Raw genomic sequence first — 16,720 nt, 5'->3', positions numbered from 1 at the left:
ACAACTGGAGGAGCAGACATTAAGAGTCACATCAGGAAAGCAAATGGTGCTTTTGTTCAATTGTATCCTATATGGAGAAACAAGAACATTTCTAGAAAGAATAAGCTACAACTTTTTAACACAAATGTTAAGTCTGTTCTGCTTTATAGCTGTGAAACGTGGAAAGTTACCCAGAAAACGACTAAACAACTGCAAGTCTTTGTTAATCGCTGTCTAAGACATATCATCAAGAGAAGATGGCCGGACATTATTTTAAATGAAGACCTACGGGCAGAAAAGACAGCGCTCGACTGGAACCCCCAAGGTGCTAGAAAGTGCAGACGTCCAAAGAAGACCTGGAACTAGACAATCAAACAGGAATATCTAGCAGTGGGGAAAACTTGGAACGAAGTGAAGAGGTTAGCCAACAGTAGGAACAGATGGAAGTGTTTCACAGAAGCCCCTATACTCCAGGAGGAGCAACAGGAAATAAGTCAAGTAAGTTAAGTCAAGTCACAATGTCGAATCAATGGAAATTGGAACATGGAATGTGAGCGCGCTGCTGGAAGCGTCGTGAATGATGATTTCTACAGTGATGACTTTAGAATGATCTACAGTGGTAGTATAAGAGGAGGCAGTAATGGAATAGGGCAGCTAATCAGGCGTAAATGGGCAATGTGATGATCACCTATCACGTTAATAAGAGGATTCTGATCACAACAGTCAAAACAAATTCCAATAATCTAGTTATTGTTCAAGTGTTCTTTCAAAAATCAAACATCTCGGATGAAGAAATAGAAGAAACGTATGAGAACATTGATGAAATAAGGAATCTGACAAGGTAATGAGATAATATAATAATCATGAGAGATTTCAATGCTATTGTCGGAATGCAACCAGACCAAGAAGGAATTGGGAACTTTGGTGTAGGTGTCCGGAATAAACGAGGGGAGTGGTTACTAGACTTCTGTGATCAGTACAATATGACTGTAACAAACATGTTGTTTGACGTTCTGTTACGCAGGAGATAACACCTGGAAAGCCCTGGGTGACACTGCCCATTTTTAAAATGACTATATTCTTGTCAAGAGAAGATATCAAAATCAAATCAAAACAAGTCACAGCTATCCAGTGGCAGAGATTGGCAGTGATCATTGAAAAGTAAAACCTTTAGATTTAGCCAAGCTATGAGACCATCAAAGTATGGAAGTTTATGTACAAAAAACAAACAAATTAACCAGAGGAAATGAAGAATTGAAATGGGATACTATAAAAGAAGGTTTGCTAGGTGTAGCTCATGAAACATTGGAAACAAAAAGCCTGGAACCAAGAAAACTGTGGAATACTAGAGAAATATTGGATCTGATAGTGAAGAGAAATCAGTAAAGGAGAGGGAACATGATAGAAAGGCAAGAACAACACAGAAAAGTAAAAAATAAAATTAAAACTCTGTGTATAAGAGCAAAAGAAGCATAGATGGCGATGCACTGTAACTGAGAATATCAGAAAAGATATTGTTGAAGGAAGGATGGACAGAGCATATAAGAGCATTAAAATATTAAACCAGAAACCTAAAGTGAAAAGCTCTGTCGTAGTAAGAGATAAAAATGGGGAAATATTATGGATAATGATGACATCAGTGCACTGTGGAAGGAATACCTTGAACAACTGTATGAAGGAGGAAACATGCTGAATGATCTACGGTGTATTGAACCAGAACATGAAGTAGGGGAAGATGATAAAGGTCCTACAGTCACAAGGAGGGAGCTTGAATCAGCACTTCAGTGATTACATGAAAATAAAGCTACTGGTCCAGATAACATACCTGGAGAACTGCTAAAGAATATGGGTGAAAGGACTTCTATGTGCCATGATACACAGATGTTATGATGATGATGATGAAATTCCAGAAGACTTCATCAAAGGCAAAATGGTTATGACACCAAGGAAGGAAAGAAGTGTAGAATGTTCTGATCACAGAACCATAACTCTGCCCTCTCATACTACTATCGATAATAAAAAGCACGATAAATAACAAATTAAATTTACAAATTGATCAGGTCCAGTTCGGCTTTAAGACAGGGATGGTAACAACAGAAGCCATCTTAAGCTCTCCAAACAATATCAGAAAAGAGGTTTGAAATGAATAGGAACATTTGTGTAGCGTTTGTAGTTATTGAAAAGGCTTTTGATAACATGAGTTGGGACAAACTGTTTAGAATCCTTCAAGCTACAGGTTTGGACAGGAGGCTGATACTGCGACTCTATGACGGACAGACCACAATGGTAGATATCGGATGAAGTATCCAGACAGCAAAAATTAGGAAAGGCATGGCTGATCTCTCTCTCACCTAACCTTTTTTATGTACTCATTGAAGAAGCCATAAATAATTTTAATCAATCACTCAATCAATCACTACTGATCTGCATTTAGGGCAGTCACCCAGGTGGCAGATTCTATCTGTTGTTTTCCTAGCCTTTTCTTAAATGATTGCAAAGAAATTGGAAATTTATTGAACATCTCTCTTGGTAAGTTATTCCAATCCCTAACTCCCCTTCCTATAAACGAATATTTTCCCCAATTTGTCCTCTTGAATTCCAACTTTATCTTCATATTCTGATCTTTCCTACTTTTAAAGACACTATCCAAACTTATTCATCTACTGATGTCCTCCCACGCCATCTCTCCACTGACAGCTCGGAACATACCACTTAGTCGAGCAGCTCGTCTCCTTTCTCCCAAATCTTCCCAGCCCAAACTTTGCAACATTTTTGTAACGCTACTCTTTTGTCGGAAATCGCCCAGAACAAATCGAGCTGCTTTTCTTTGGATTTTTTCCAGTTCCTGAATCAAGTAATCCTTGTAAGGGTCCCATACACTGGAACCATACTCTAGTTGGGGTCTCACCAGAGACAAATATGCTCTCTCCTTTACATCCTTACTACAACCCCTAAACACCTTCATAACCATGTGCAGAGATCTGTACCCTTTATTTACAATCCCATTTATGTGATTACCCCAATGAAGATCTTTCCTTATATTAATACCTAGTTATTTACAATGATCCCCAAAGGGAACTTTCACCCCATCAATGCAGTAATTAAAACTGAGAGGATTTTTCCTATTTGTGAAACTCAACACCAAAGGAGTAAAAGTAAATGGACATCATATACAATGCATTCGATTTACAAATGACATAGCAATTGTAGCAGACTCTGAGAAAAAGATGTCTAAGATGCTGAATGTATTCTCATCAGTATTGTCAAATTTATGCTTAAATATTAATGTTAAGAAAACCAAGGTAGTGGTATTAGTTGTGAGTAAACATCCTGAACGAATTCCACCAACATCAAGCTTGCTGACAAGATAGTCACCAGTTTCCCTTATCACGGAAGTCTGATCACCAGTGACAACAGGTGCAGCAAAGATATCAAAAGGCAAATAGCGCTTAGTAATTAGAGAAATCTTAATCAGTACAAACTTAGTTTGGAATTAGGAAGAAATTTTTAATTTCTTCTATATGGAGTGCGCTATTGTATGACTGTGAATCTTGGACAATCAGAGATCAGGATGGAAACAACTGGAAGCATTTGAGATGTGGGTCTGGAGACAAATGCTACAGATTAAATGGATTGAAAAAGGAAAATACAAAAGCGTTCTGCAAGAAATTCAAAGGAAGAGAGAACTGATGGTAACGATACAGAGAAGAGCTAAATTCACTGCCCACATCTTGCAACATAATACCTTTCTTACCAATCTGCTGGAAGGGAAGATCATGGGGAAGAAAGGCCGAGAACGACTGAGGAAAAAAATTCCTTTAAGACGTGGCATACAGTCTTCATTATGGTTACTATTATGAAATGAAACGAAGGGCTGAGGACATAGACGAGGCATTACCGTTAGACACTGATGATGATTCAATTCCAGTCATGGTGGAATGTGTGGGAAGGAGTGCATTTGTACTTCAGTTAAATAAAGGAGAGAGGTTATGATATAAGTTTCAAATTATAAATTTTACGCAAGGCAAAACATTGCATGTAATAAAATTCTTACTGACTTCTGTATTGACAACAATGAACAGGCTGGGGAAAAGTTCAGCGTTTCAGAGTAACGTACGACATTGGCAGAAAGGCAAAGAAAAGTTTAAGGCCATGGCTAGACAGGTGTGCATGAATGTAATAATTCTTACGGAAAAAATGGAACGTTTTATTCCATCCACCTTGGCTAGACTGTACGTTAAGTAATGCAGTTATCTACGTGTTAAATGATACTGGTTTCAGATGTAAATATCTCGCTCGTAATGTAAAACGTCACTTTCCGTGGAAGTTGCATAAATAACTATTTCTTAAGCAAACTTTGGTACCATTACAGCCTGGTGCAGAAAAAAATTGATTTTCTTAAGATGGGTGTTTTGTGAAGTGATTTATTGTTGAAAAAGTAATTTGTAACTGTACTTCAACCCAATTACTTTTTATCTCTTACTTTTTCCCAATGCTTACTTTAATTATCTCACCTTCTCTGGGCATTATCACCGACACATTATGGCTGGTTCTTTTCTTTCTCCTCACATTATTATAGAGATTTTTACACCCATTTTCCATTGAAGAAAGTATACCAATGAACAACATTCTGAACCAAAGTACTGTCTGTTGTAAGCTTTTCTTAAGTTCCTTTTAAGGCTCCTAATTTTCCTGTCATAGTATTCTGGACATGGGTTCTGTTTTAGTAATTTGTTAATAGTCTTGTTCAAAATATTTATGAAATCATCCCTCATTTATGTGTTCCTTTTCTGATGCTCAGCTAGGAAGTATTTGCCATAAAACTCTTGAAATTTGACTGCTGGACTGGTATGTTGTAGTTTTTCCTTATTACATAGTTCAAGGTTTAAGGAATATTTCATTCTGCCCCAGAAAGGTCCCATACTGCTAATGCCACATCGGCTCAAATGTACTGGTATGTTGTTATTTTTTCCTTATTATCTAGTTCAAGGCTTAAGGGATACTTAAAATTTAATTTTGCCACAGGATGGTCCCATACTGCTAATACCGCATTGGCCCAAATGTTATATATATAGGATGGCCTTGCACATAAGACGACGCTGAATTTTTGGAAGATATTTACAAGAAAAATTAAATAATTGCAGCAAATTAAAGCTTTCATGTGCCTTAAAATAAATCCAAGAACATAATTTTTATTTTAATGCAATATACTGAAAGCTTTCCTCAGTTAGGTTACGTAGATGAACAAATTTATTGGCATAATCTGCTAGTAGGCATTGCGCAATAGTACTGCAACATCGTAAATATAGTCCCGAGCACTGCATCATCTGTTTACACCAACCCAGGTTTGCCTTAAATTCAGTAACCAGAACTTTTTAACTCATATGCCACCATTAGTGACTCCATTCTAAGAACTTCAGATCTACCTGAATATCCACAGTTTAGTTTCTCCTGCATGAATCTAATAACAATCCAACTGTATCAATTTTGTTAGAGGCTGATGACCTAGATGTTAGGCCCCTTTAAACAATAAGCATCAACATCATCAATTTTGTTAAATTTTTCTGTTATTGATCTTCTGAATGCTTCTCTTCATGTGCCGACACTCTTAGCCTACAGCTAGATGGGCACTCTTAAACTGTTAAATCTGTCCGCTGAATCAGGCAAAAAATTGTGCACCTAGTGGTGTAAAAAGTGACGTGGCTACACACAACGGAAGTTATCGTGCAATATCAAAGTACAAAGCCATCCTCAAGATCACAATACAGACAAATGGATCACGGGTCTTCCGGTAAAGGAACTTTTAGTGGCTGCATTAAACTGACCATATCTGCGGGAGCTCAAAGTGGAACAATTGCGGTATGCTGAGAAAGGCCTGTCTGTGCGCACTCTGTTTTGATTCTGCAAGCAGTAACTGTGCTGAGGTTAGAGGTAACAGTGTTTGCAAACATTCATTGCTGTGGTTGAGAAAGCACATGCCAAGAGCATAGAATCGTCCATCATTTATCTTCAGCTTAGATGGATTGGCCATGTCCGTCGGATGAGTGATACCACATTTCCACGCCAGATTCTGTATGGTGAACTTCGTTCCGGTACCAGACCTCATGGAGCCCCCATGAGGCGCTACAAGGACCAGCTTAAGCACACTATGAAGACGACAGGTCTCAGTTCACAATCCTGGGACATGCTTGCTCAAGACCGTAAAGTTTGGCATCGGACCATCCCTGCTGCTATCAATCTGTTTAAAGGGGAATGACGCAGATGTGAAGAGGCCAGGAGGGAAGCACGAAACTCTGTGCAGCACAACCATACCCTCTTCCAACAATTCTGTGCAATCTGTGTGGATGCTTACTCCATGCTAGAATTGATCTGTTCAACCATTGAAAGTACATCCACAGACAGAATTTAACCACAAAATGTGGTATTGTAAGTATTGACTAGGTTAACATTAAATGTATATTTTGAAAATTGTATGTAATCACTATTGTCAATACGGACCAAAAATGAGATTAATGACTTGTAATAAAGAAGTTAATTAGTCGGAAACGAGTTAAAGCCGATGATCAAAAAATACCATGTGTTCTCGCACCTATTTATGACCACGCCCCCTATGTAGACCACTGTCATGTACTTCTTGTTCTTGAAGTGGATTTGGGCTCGTTATTTCACCCCTTCGGGTGCTTTTCCTATTAACTGTCTGGTCTTGTCTTGAGGATATTTATTTGGGATTCAATATATTATTTCCCAGTCACAATTCCAAGGTAATATTTAACTTGTATCACATCAACACACACTTACATAATTAATTATCGTTTGAGACACAAATACACTTAGATAGACAAACTGAAATAGGTACTGTTGTGTCTTTTGTGTGTAGATCCATGAAAGTATGACACTATATACGCAGTTCGAATACACAGATATTTTATGGTTCTTTAGGAGCATAAACGTAATACACTGTACAAGATTAGGACTAAGGAAAACTCTTGGGGCGAGATACACTCACCAGGAACGTACAGAAATGCCACTTCGCAAACATGTCGAAAAAAACAACTGAAAATCTAGAGCGTAACTACAATTTGATATGAGTGTTATCAAGGTACTCGTTTAAAATAGCAATGATAATAGGTGAAGGTTGAGACAGCAAGACTGATAGTCGTGTAGGTAAAGGTACGTGTTCTTTAATTAATTTCTGCATTAAAATTGCCTGGTAGTGTGTATATTGGGGGCATTGGAAAAATAAATGGTCGCTGTCGCCATAAGGTTCTCCACAGGAACAAGTTGGGTCATTCGTAATGTGAAATCGAGATAAGTATACAGGGGTTAATGAATGATTAAAGCGTAATCTAATTATATTAGTGATGTGACGTCGTCTGTACTTACCGTTTGCAAACCACGGGAGTGTGGGAATATTCGGCTGAATTTGGTAATAATATTGGCCTTTCGTACCAGCTGATATACGCCATTGTGTGTACCATGCGTGTTGAGCTTCGATTTTAATACATGGAAGGAAATCTGAGACCGGAATTTTGATTTGTAATAAGTTCGAGGTATCTGCACTAGCCTCTTTGGCTGCTATATCGACCATGTCGTTGCCTACGTGCTGACTATGTCCTTTAATCCATAATAACGTTATAACAAAGCCAGATGTTTCGAGTTGATAAAGGAGATGTTTAACTTCGCAGACATATGTATTGTGACTGTGGGAGAAAGATTGTAGAGCTTGTAGCACACTTTGAGAACCGCTAAATATATTTATTTTTCTGGAATGCAATTGTTGGACATATAATAGAGCTTGATATATGGCATATAGTTCTGCTGTGAAGATAGTTAAATTATTAGGCAATAGATATTTAAAGCTAGTTTGTGTTTGTGGATCAAAAAATGCTGCTCCAACACGACTTTGACCCATCGGTAAAAATGTGATAATCTGGTGAAGAAATTAAACTTTTAAATTTCTTATGAGCGTATGGTATGAGGTTAGGTGCATGCATTGTTTGATTCGAAGAATCAAAAGGTACAATGATAATTGATGGACGGAATGTTTGAATATCGTAGCTATATGAGTACATATTTAAGCGAGGTGTTCGTAATATAATCTCAGCAATATGGTGCATTTCAGCATATGCCATATATATGGCGGGGTACTGATGATTAGGTGGAGGTCGCTGTTGATAGTATTCATATAATAATTTGAATTTGGGGACGATAAGAGAGTTCGATCTGCTAATATGTTTAAGTAGAAATCTTTTCGAAATTTTTATCCTTCGAATGGGCAGCGGTTCTTCTGTAGTTTCCAGTAATAAAGCATTAGTAGGTGTTGTTCGGAGGGCACCCACGCTGATACGTAATGCAGAAAATTGTAAACAATCCAAGGCTAATAAACTGTTTTTAGAGGCTAAATCGATAATATGTGCACTATAATCAAGTGTGGAACGGATAGTTGCACGATATAATTGTAATGCTGACAAGGGATCAGCTCCCCATGTACGTTTCGTTACCGTTCATAATATGGTGATATAGCGATCAGATTTCCTAATTAAATACTGTATTTGGGGTTGCCATGTAAGTCTTTGGTCTATATAGACGCCTAAATATAAGTGTTGTGGGACAAAGGGGATGCTATAAGTATCAAAAGTAATAGGGCTTCTATCAAATGTTCGTTTATTAGTAAAAATCATCGCTGCACACTTAGATAATGAAAGAGAAAGTCCGTGGGTCGTTAACCATCGAAAAACTAAACTCAAAACATGAGATATTGTGGCTCTACAATTGTCAATGTTTGGGTGGGAATAATAAATGACAGTCATCCGCAAAGGCTAGAAATCGAGCATGTGGTGTCACAATAGATTCTAGATCTTTCATATAAAGAGCAAACAAAATTCCACTTAATATCGATCCCTGTGGTAATCCCTGCGATGTATATCGGCTTTCAATTGTGTGTTGAGTTGATTTGATGGTTAACCGACGGTTGGTGAATAGTTGATTTAAAATAGAAAGAAATCTGATGGGGAATCCATAAATAATTAATTTCTCCCAGAGGATATGCAATAATACAGCATCATAGGCGCCTTTAATATCTAAAAAGACTGCAATGGTAGATTGTTTCCGCCATTTTGCTAATAAAATATCGAGTAGGAAAATAATGATAGGTTCCTGAGTACTATGACCACGTCTAAAAGCGAACTGATACTTAGGTAATAACGAGTGATGTTCTAATAACCATGCCGTTCGTTTCATGAGGATTTTACAGAAAACTTTTCGTATACATGATCCCAGTACAATGCCACGAAAATTTTCAGGGTCTGTAGCTCGTTTTGTGGGTTTCAAAATAGGGGTTATGAAAAAATCGTTCCATGTTATTGGTACTTGTAACGAGTCAAGAATACCATTGTAATATTGTAGTAAATAAAGTTGGACGTTGGGGGGAAGGGCCTTTAGCATAAGATAAGTAATGGCGTCAGGTCCTGGTGATGAACTATTAACGGTGCATAATACAGATTGAAGTTCATTATATGTAATTGGGTTTAATAATGAAGTAAATTGACGAGAACTGTCCATTGAGTTAGGTAGAAAGGGAGGATTTACTGATACTGGGGTGAGGGTATAAAGAAAGTCTTCTAAAACTTGTCGCGGATATGAAAAATGAGTTTGGTATTGGAATGTTCTAGTTATCATGCGGATAACATTCCAGAATTTCGCGGCTGGTAACTGGGGAGTTATAGTAGAAATAAAGGATTGCCAAGCTTTTCGTTTTTGGGCATTAAAGACAAGCTTTGTTTTTGCTATATGATTTCGTAACTGGAAATAATGATGCTGGGTCATGGATTGGCGATATTGTTTAAATAATTGTTTTCTCTTATGAATGAGATCGTGGCATTCTTTATCCCACCATTTTATTTCATACTCCTGTGGGGGGTTTGTTACCTTAAGCGGTCTACACGGATGAAACATATTTAAATATTGAATTAAATAAGGGAGTAATATTGAGAAGGTAATAGGTGACTTGTGTGCCTGCTGTAGAATGTGATTGAGATATGATTGATAATTTAAAATATTGAAATTTTAATAGGATCGGACATTACTTGTGAAGGAAGTGGCGTATACTGGGAAGTTATTGGCCGATTCCCATATGTTATAACAACTGGGAAGTGGTCACTGGTGTAGTTGTCGGATGTGTGCCAGGTGGTTATAGGAACCATATTTGTACGGCATAATGTAAGGTCCACGGCACTGGGTGGGGACCCAGGCGGAGTTAAAGGGGTAGGGGAACCATCATTTAAAATAAACAGATTCTGATGATTGGAGATAACAAGTAAATTGGAGCCTTTTATCGTGTCAATTGTACACCCCCACTCGGTGTGGTGGCAATTGAAATCACCGAGAATAAAAAGGTGTTGGAATTGTGCGAATTGCTGGAAAAATTGCGTCCATTGATTTTGAGTAATGTAAATGCAAGGGGGGCAATAAATATTTATAAAACAAGTATTATGGTGAATGATCCCTACTGCATACGTATGTGGGATAATATATTGCAAAGATAGTTGTGTGAAGTGTAGTGAATCTTGTACACATGTGGCTACTCCATCAAAACCATTACCATCGTATCGGAATACTTGATAACCTCTTAATCTGAAAGAAAAATGTGGTTGAAACCACGTTTCTTGTAAGAAAATAAGATTAGCTTGCGTTTCATTTATGAGAATTTGTAATTCATGTCGTTTAGAGGTGGCACTTCGACAATTCCATTGTAATAATTGAATCATACGAGAATGTTCATTATATGATCTCTTAGTTTATATAGAACATGGTGTATCTGTGGCTCATACTTTGGAGTAACATTACCAGCAATTGCTGGATTTCCTGATGAAGTTGTTCCTTCGTAGGAGGATAGTTTATGCCTTGTGGGGCTGCAGAAAGTGGTTGCCCATTAGATTGTGATGAACTTGATGGGTATGGTAATTGCGTAGGTTGCTACATTGTACTTGTTGATGGGATAGAATTGACTGGAACCAGATGTTAATTTCGCAGTATGGCCAAATATCCCTGCTTATCAAAGCCGGGCTCAGGTGTAGGAGGGGGAGATTGCATGATGACCCGAGTAAACTTACGTTTACAGGGATTAGATGTCGGGGGGGATGGAGGATTCGATGGCAACGGAGGGAACTGATTTTCCTGTTGCTCTGAATGATAAATTGGAAGGGCGGTTCGAGCTTTAGCTTCTGGAAAAGACAGATATTCTCTGCTCATTAACCGTTTAATTTGAACCTGATACTTGTGTTCAGGACAGATCGAGGAACCCGTAACATGATTTTTCTTACAGTAAACACATTGCGTGAATTGCTCAGTACAAGCCTGGGTTTCATGCTGCTGAGAACATTTTCCACAACGTGCATTTTTGGCCTGACATTGTCGTATTACATGTCCATAGCGCTGGCATTTGCGGCAGCGGATTGGTGAAAAAAATGTAGGGTTCAACTTCCATATAAACCTTATATAAGGCAACATGGGATGGAAGCGTTTGTGCCCTGAAAACTATTTTAATAGAACCCGTGGGGACGTATTGGGTTTCTCCATCTTGAATTGCGCGACGATTAAGTCGTTGAACGCTCTTAACTGGTACTTCAAATTCCAAGTATTGTAGAATTTCCTCTTCAGTTAAACCTTTTTCGACTCCCCGAATTATTCCTACTCGCAACACTTGCGAAGATGGAATATAGGCTTTAATTTTTAGGGTTTCAAGAATAGGGCTGCTCAAAAAGGCATTGGCTTGAGAAGCCGCATGGAAAGTGACTTGAAGTCTATTTCGTCCCTTACGTTGGATCGATTTGACGTTTAACTTAGTTTCATAGAATCGACGACCAAGTGCCATAGGGTGTAAACTACCGATGTTTTGTTCGTTACTGGATTCCACGATTACAACATATGGTCCATGGTGAAAGCGATTATAATATTCCGGGGAGGAAACTACTTTTGGCACCTCGGTTTGTTTGTTAAGTTGTTCTGTATTAAGACGATCTGACACTTCCGTATTACGACGCTGTGAATCAGTCTCAGTTGACTGAGAGCCTTGCATTTGTCTCGTATTACTAGGTGAATCAGTTATGGATTCCTCATCCATGGGTATGACTATCTCACGTTCCACTCGTAATTTAGACCCGGACAATACTAATGTTCCTCCACTGTCGGTCTCCATGGTTCACCACTGCTTCACTACACATAAGCGAACACAAGTGATTACCACTGCCGCGCACAAACAAGGTAGTATACCGCACGACGATTCAAGTAGAACTGATTTTCCTATTAATTAATACTTGTTTATAATTGGACTTCACTCTCAGAGCACCGAGGCATTTCCGTGTATTTCACTTCATTGCAGGAAATTACGTCATATCCAATTGTATCTCAGCCAATGGAAATGCTACAGCACGCTTGAACAACGAATAATGGCGTGTAATAAACTATATTAGGTTATAAAAGTATAATGTACTTCTGGGGGACACATCTATCCTCTAAAAGGCATTCCACATAAGATTTGTAACATTTCAAATCCCTTATGATGCTATAAAGCTTACGTTGCACATTACTGAATTTCTACCCAAACGTTTATCATACGGTATGGAAATAATGAATTATCAAATCGTAGCAAGATATCATAATCGCGACAGCACATAAAGTCGTTTTTACAGCAACAGAAAATAGCTGCGAACGTAGAGAACTACTGCATGCAGACCAATCACATTTCAACAATATGCTAAAGGTTACGTCAGAATCCTTTCACAGCAAAGTTAACACGGTCTGCTTAATATATTGCTATTTTGTTTTCTATTAGACTCCTGCAAATGATAAATTATGAAATAACAAAAGTCAAACGTAATCAGTACATATTCTAAACAGGATATGAGAGTTTAGAGAACTTATAGACCTAACACGGTCAAAAAAAAAAGACCGCGTTCTTTAGGCAATGTAAAATTACGATACAACCGTCTAAAAATAACACAACTCAGTACTACTTTGACACTTACAGATACGGGATACCATTCTTAACCTACCTTGCATTAATGAGGTCAAATAATCAATTTCTTCTGCTATTGCTCAGTTAAATTTCCTTCCTGCACTTAGTACAATACTGCTTTCCAAAGAGAATGGCTCCATGGAGCAAAAAGTCGGTTGTTCAAAGACAAAAAATAAAACCATCAAGGCAAAGTTACAAGAAAGATTACAGCTATTATAATATACAGACAGTGAACTCCTAACACAGAATTGTTAATTTATCTATAATAGCACTAGTGTACGACCTTTCGAAAGATTAAAATGAAGGGCGGGTCCAAAAATTAAAGCAAAGAACGTTCATAAAGAGTGCAACAATGAAACAAGTACGTACAAACTACGACCTAAGACCATTCTCTTATAGTATGACATCTTTGCTTGACACTTCATCCTCTTTGTACGAGATGCCGTATGGCTGAAGCGAAGTTTCTTACCGCACGGCCTACTGGATCCCTCGCTGCGCTGATCTTGCTAGAGCGACGCATCAAGTCAGCCGTGCTTACCGCTTCTCTAGAATGAATACACCTAGCACGTGAGCACATCGCAGTAGAGATGGGAGAAGTTGTTCTTTTTCCGGAACAGTTCCTGTTGTTCCGGTTCCGAAAAAATACTATGTTCCGAATAACAGTTCCAAAATAACAGTAAAAGGTTTAGGCAGTGGGGAATTAGAAAACATTAACGAACCTCATAAATGTTCATTCTAAAACTGGCTCCTCACTGCTAGTTTCATGCTTTACTCTTTATGTCTGTAGAGAACGCTGAAATATAGTTTTTATCAAAAAAGTGGGTATTAATGAAGCCTGAGAAAGAAACACCTTAATTAAATTGAATTTAATTTTCAGCTGTGATCAGTTGTTAAATGTTTCATTTTTCAGGTATCTTACAGCCTAATAAATAAATAAATTAGTTTCGACAGACAGAATAACAGTTATAGATTAACTAAGAAGACAGGTACCAGTAAAATATGAAATGTTTAGGCCTTGTTCAATAACATAGTGGATAGCGCAACACAAACAGCCGTAAATCGCGCTAAAAGAATACTTTGACGATGCACGTGGTTTCACGCAGCAAGAATTCATACGAATAAAGATTAAAAATCAGTGCCATGCACACTTCCGCTGTCTCTCAAAATACTGACAGAGATGCGCGCCTCTACGTCTTACAGTTTCATATTTTGTGGGTTCCTTCCCCTTCCATTAATGCTCCAGTGCAGTCAAGTTTCAAAGAACTTCGAAGCCAGCGCAGAGAAATAGCACTCACTTTCGCCCAGAGTCGGAACAATCAGCCAACCAGGATACAGAACACTGTTCTTTTGGAACAGGGTGTTGCTAGACCAGTCCCGCCGAGTGCAGGCGATACGGAACACTGTTCTTTCGGAACATGGTGTTGCTAGACCAATCCAGCTGAGTGCAGGCGATACGGAACACTGTTCTTTCGGAAAAGGGTGTTGCTAGACCAATCCAGCTGAGTGCAGGCGATACGGAACACTGTTCTTTCGGAACAGGATCTTGCTAGACCAATCCCGCCGAGTGTACAGTAGAGCCCCCTTTCATAAAACATTTTTCACTAATATTATTAGTAAGAAACCAATAATATTAACTAATATTATGAATACTACGTTTCATAGAGTTATTATATAATAATATTAGTTAGGCTATTCGTTTATGAGTAAAAATTATTAGTAGATACTCCTAATAATATTTGTAAACAGTTTCAAAGACAATATGACTAATAAAAGTTACTCATATTATTGGGATTATTTCCATGAATGTATTTCGACTCATAATCTATATTATTAGTGAAACCAAAGCGAGTGGACCAAGCTCGATAGCTGCAGTCGCTTAAGTGCGGCCAGTATCCAATATTCGGGATATGGTGGGTTCGAACCCCATTGTCGGCAGCCCTGAAGATGGTTTTCCGTGGTTTCCCATTTTCACACCAGGAAAATGCTGGGGCTGTTCCTTAATTAAGGCCACGGTCGCTTCCTTCCCACTCCTAGCCCTTTTCTGTCTCATTGTTGCCATAAGACATATCTGTGTCGGTGCGACGTAAAGCCAATAGCAAAAAAAAGAAGCAAAGTGAGTGGTATTTTAATATTTTGGCATAAAATTGTGAAGATCAGTGAACGGGTTGACTCTGATTCAAATAGTGATGAGGAGCGAATGTACTGGTGCGGAACAAACATATGAATACAGTGAGAGATTTACGTCGGATTACAGAACATCTGAATATGTATGCTTGATAGGAGAATGCAAGGAATGAAGCACTAACCTCAAAACAGCAGCTTCAGATTGCACTGAACTGGTTAGGTAGTGGTACACAGTAGCATTCTGTTTCTGATATACATGGTACTTAAAAAACTACAATCTGGAGAGTTATGTCAGCGCCAGATGACACCCTTCCTCATGATCTCGCATGTTGGTTAGCTGACTATGGCGAAGTGCTGCATTTGTCATATTCACTGAACTTGCCGGTATTCCTTTAGTTTGAGGAGTACTTGGTGGAACGCCAGAAATTGATGCACCAAGTGCGTATGAACCAGCATTTGCTGATTGGTATGGGAAACATTCCTTGAATGTAATGCTCATATATGGGCCAAATTTAGAATTATACAGTTGATAGCGTGGTTTGGCGACCACGGGGCCCATAGCTGAGTCCTGGCATTGCTCCCACTTACTTGTGCCACTTCCAGCTATCCTATCCGACCTCCCTTGGTCAACTCTTGTTCTTTTCTGACCCCGATAGTATTAGGTTGCCAGGCCTAGGTAGTCTTTCTTTTTCATGCCCTTCGTGGCCCTTGTCTTCCGTTGGACGATACCTTCACTTTTCGAAGAATCGGATCCCTTCCATTTTTTATCTCTGATTAGTATCATATACAGGATGGTTGCCTAGTTGTACTTCCTCTTAAAACAATAATCATCATCACCACCACCACTTAGAATTCTATTATGTTGTGAGAATTGGCCTGGTAGTGTCAACGATGCTAGGGCTCTAAGGCTAAGTGACTTGAACAATAAGATGATTGATGGATGGAGACCTTTTCTGGTGCCGTTCTGTTCGGAGACTCAGTCTATCCTTTTATGCTCCGCTTATACCACCGGTAAACCAAGATGTTGCTAGTCCATCTCAACAGAGATTTTTAAGAGCACATAAAAAAAGAAAAATAATGGAGGGTTATAGAGTGTGCAATAGGCTGCAGCCCAAAAACTTTCCTCAAAGAACATTTCTTCTCTCACATTATTTTAAATCTTTTTACCGGTACCCATTCTCCTATGTACCGAAAGTCAGAACAACGAAAATATTAAGTGACCCTATTGAAGATATGGATTAATATCCAGTTGTAGTCAAGCAATAGCCTACTGCTGGGTACAAACACAAACCAAGAACATATGCAACAAACCGATTCTAACCTCCGGTTGGATCAGCTGACTAATTAACTAGTATTATGAGTGAAGACATTTTATTAGTCACGTATACACCTTTATGAAACAGAATTTGGTTAACCAATAAATATTTTTATGAGTTCTAATAATATCAGTTAGTTTTATGAGACAGGGCGATACAGAACACTGTTCCTTCCGAACAGGGTGTTGGTAGACCAGTCCGGCCGAGTGCAGGTGATACGGAGCACTGTTCTTTCGGAACAGGATGTTCCGGCGTACTGTTCACTTAGAGACCAGTTCCGAGTTCG

General features: G+C 38.6%; 2 protein-coding genes across 3 annotated transcripts in view; one reads left to right on the top strand and one right to left on the bottom strand.

The window, feature by feature from the left end:
* The window catches only part of RhoL (Rho-like), a 91,049-nt gene that overhangs the window by 53,864 nt on the left and 20,465 nt on the right, over positions 1 to 16,720 (top strand). The gene's annotated exons all lie outside the window — the stretch shown is intronic.
* Positions 1 to 16,720, bottom strand: part of LOC136885616 (uncharacterized) — a 143,744-nt gene that overhangs the window by 119,699 nt on the left and 7,325 nt on the right. Inside the window, exon 1 of one of the 2 annotated variants that reach the window (XM_067158313.2) lies at positions 13,032 to 13,094. The exons of the other annotated variant lie outside the window; for it this stretch is intronic. Coding sequence (XP_067014414.1) covers positions 13,032 to 13,038 — 7 coding nt within the window. The 5' untranslated portion in view covers positions 13,039 to 13,094. Of the gene's footprint in view, positions 1 to 13,031; positions 13,095 to 16,720 lie in introns of those variants that run through there. 2 annotated transcript variants of the gene reach the window in all.

This window comes from Anabrus simplex, chromosome 14 (assembly GCF_040414725.1).
Source record: "Anabrus simplex isolate iqAnaSimp1 chromosome 14, ASM4041472v1, whole genome shotgun sequence".
Lineage (NCBI taxonomy): Eukaryota > Metazoa > Arthropoda > Insecta > Orthoptera > Tettigoniidae > Anabrus > Anabrus simplex.
The sequence above is the reverse complement of the archived record's forward strand: the minus strand, read 5'-3'. Positions and strand labels throughout refer to the sequence as shown.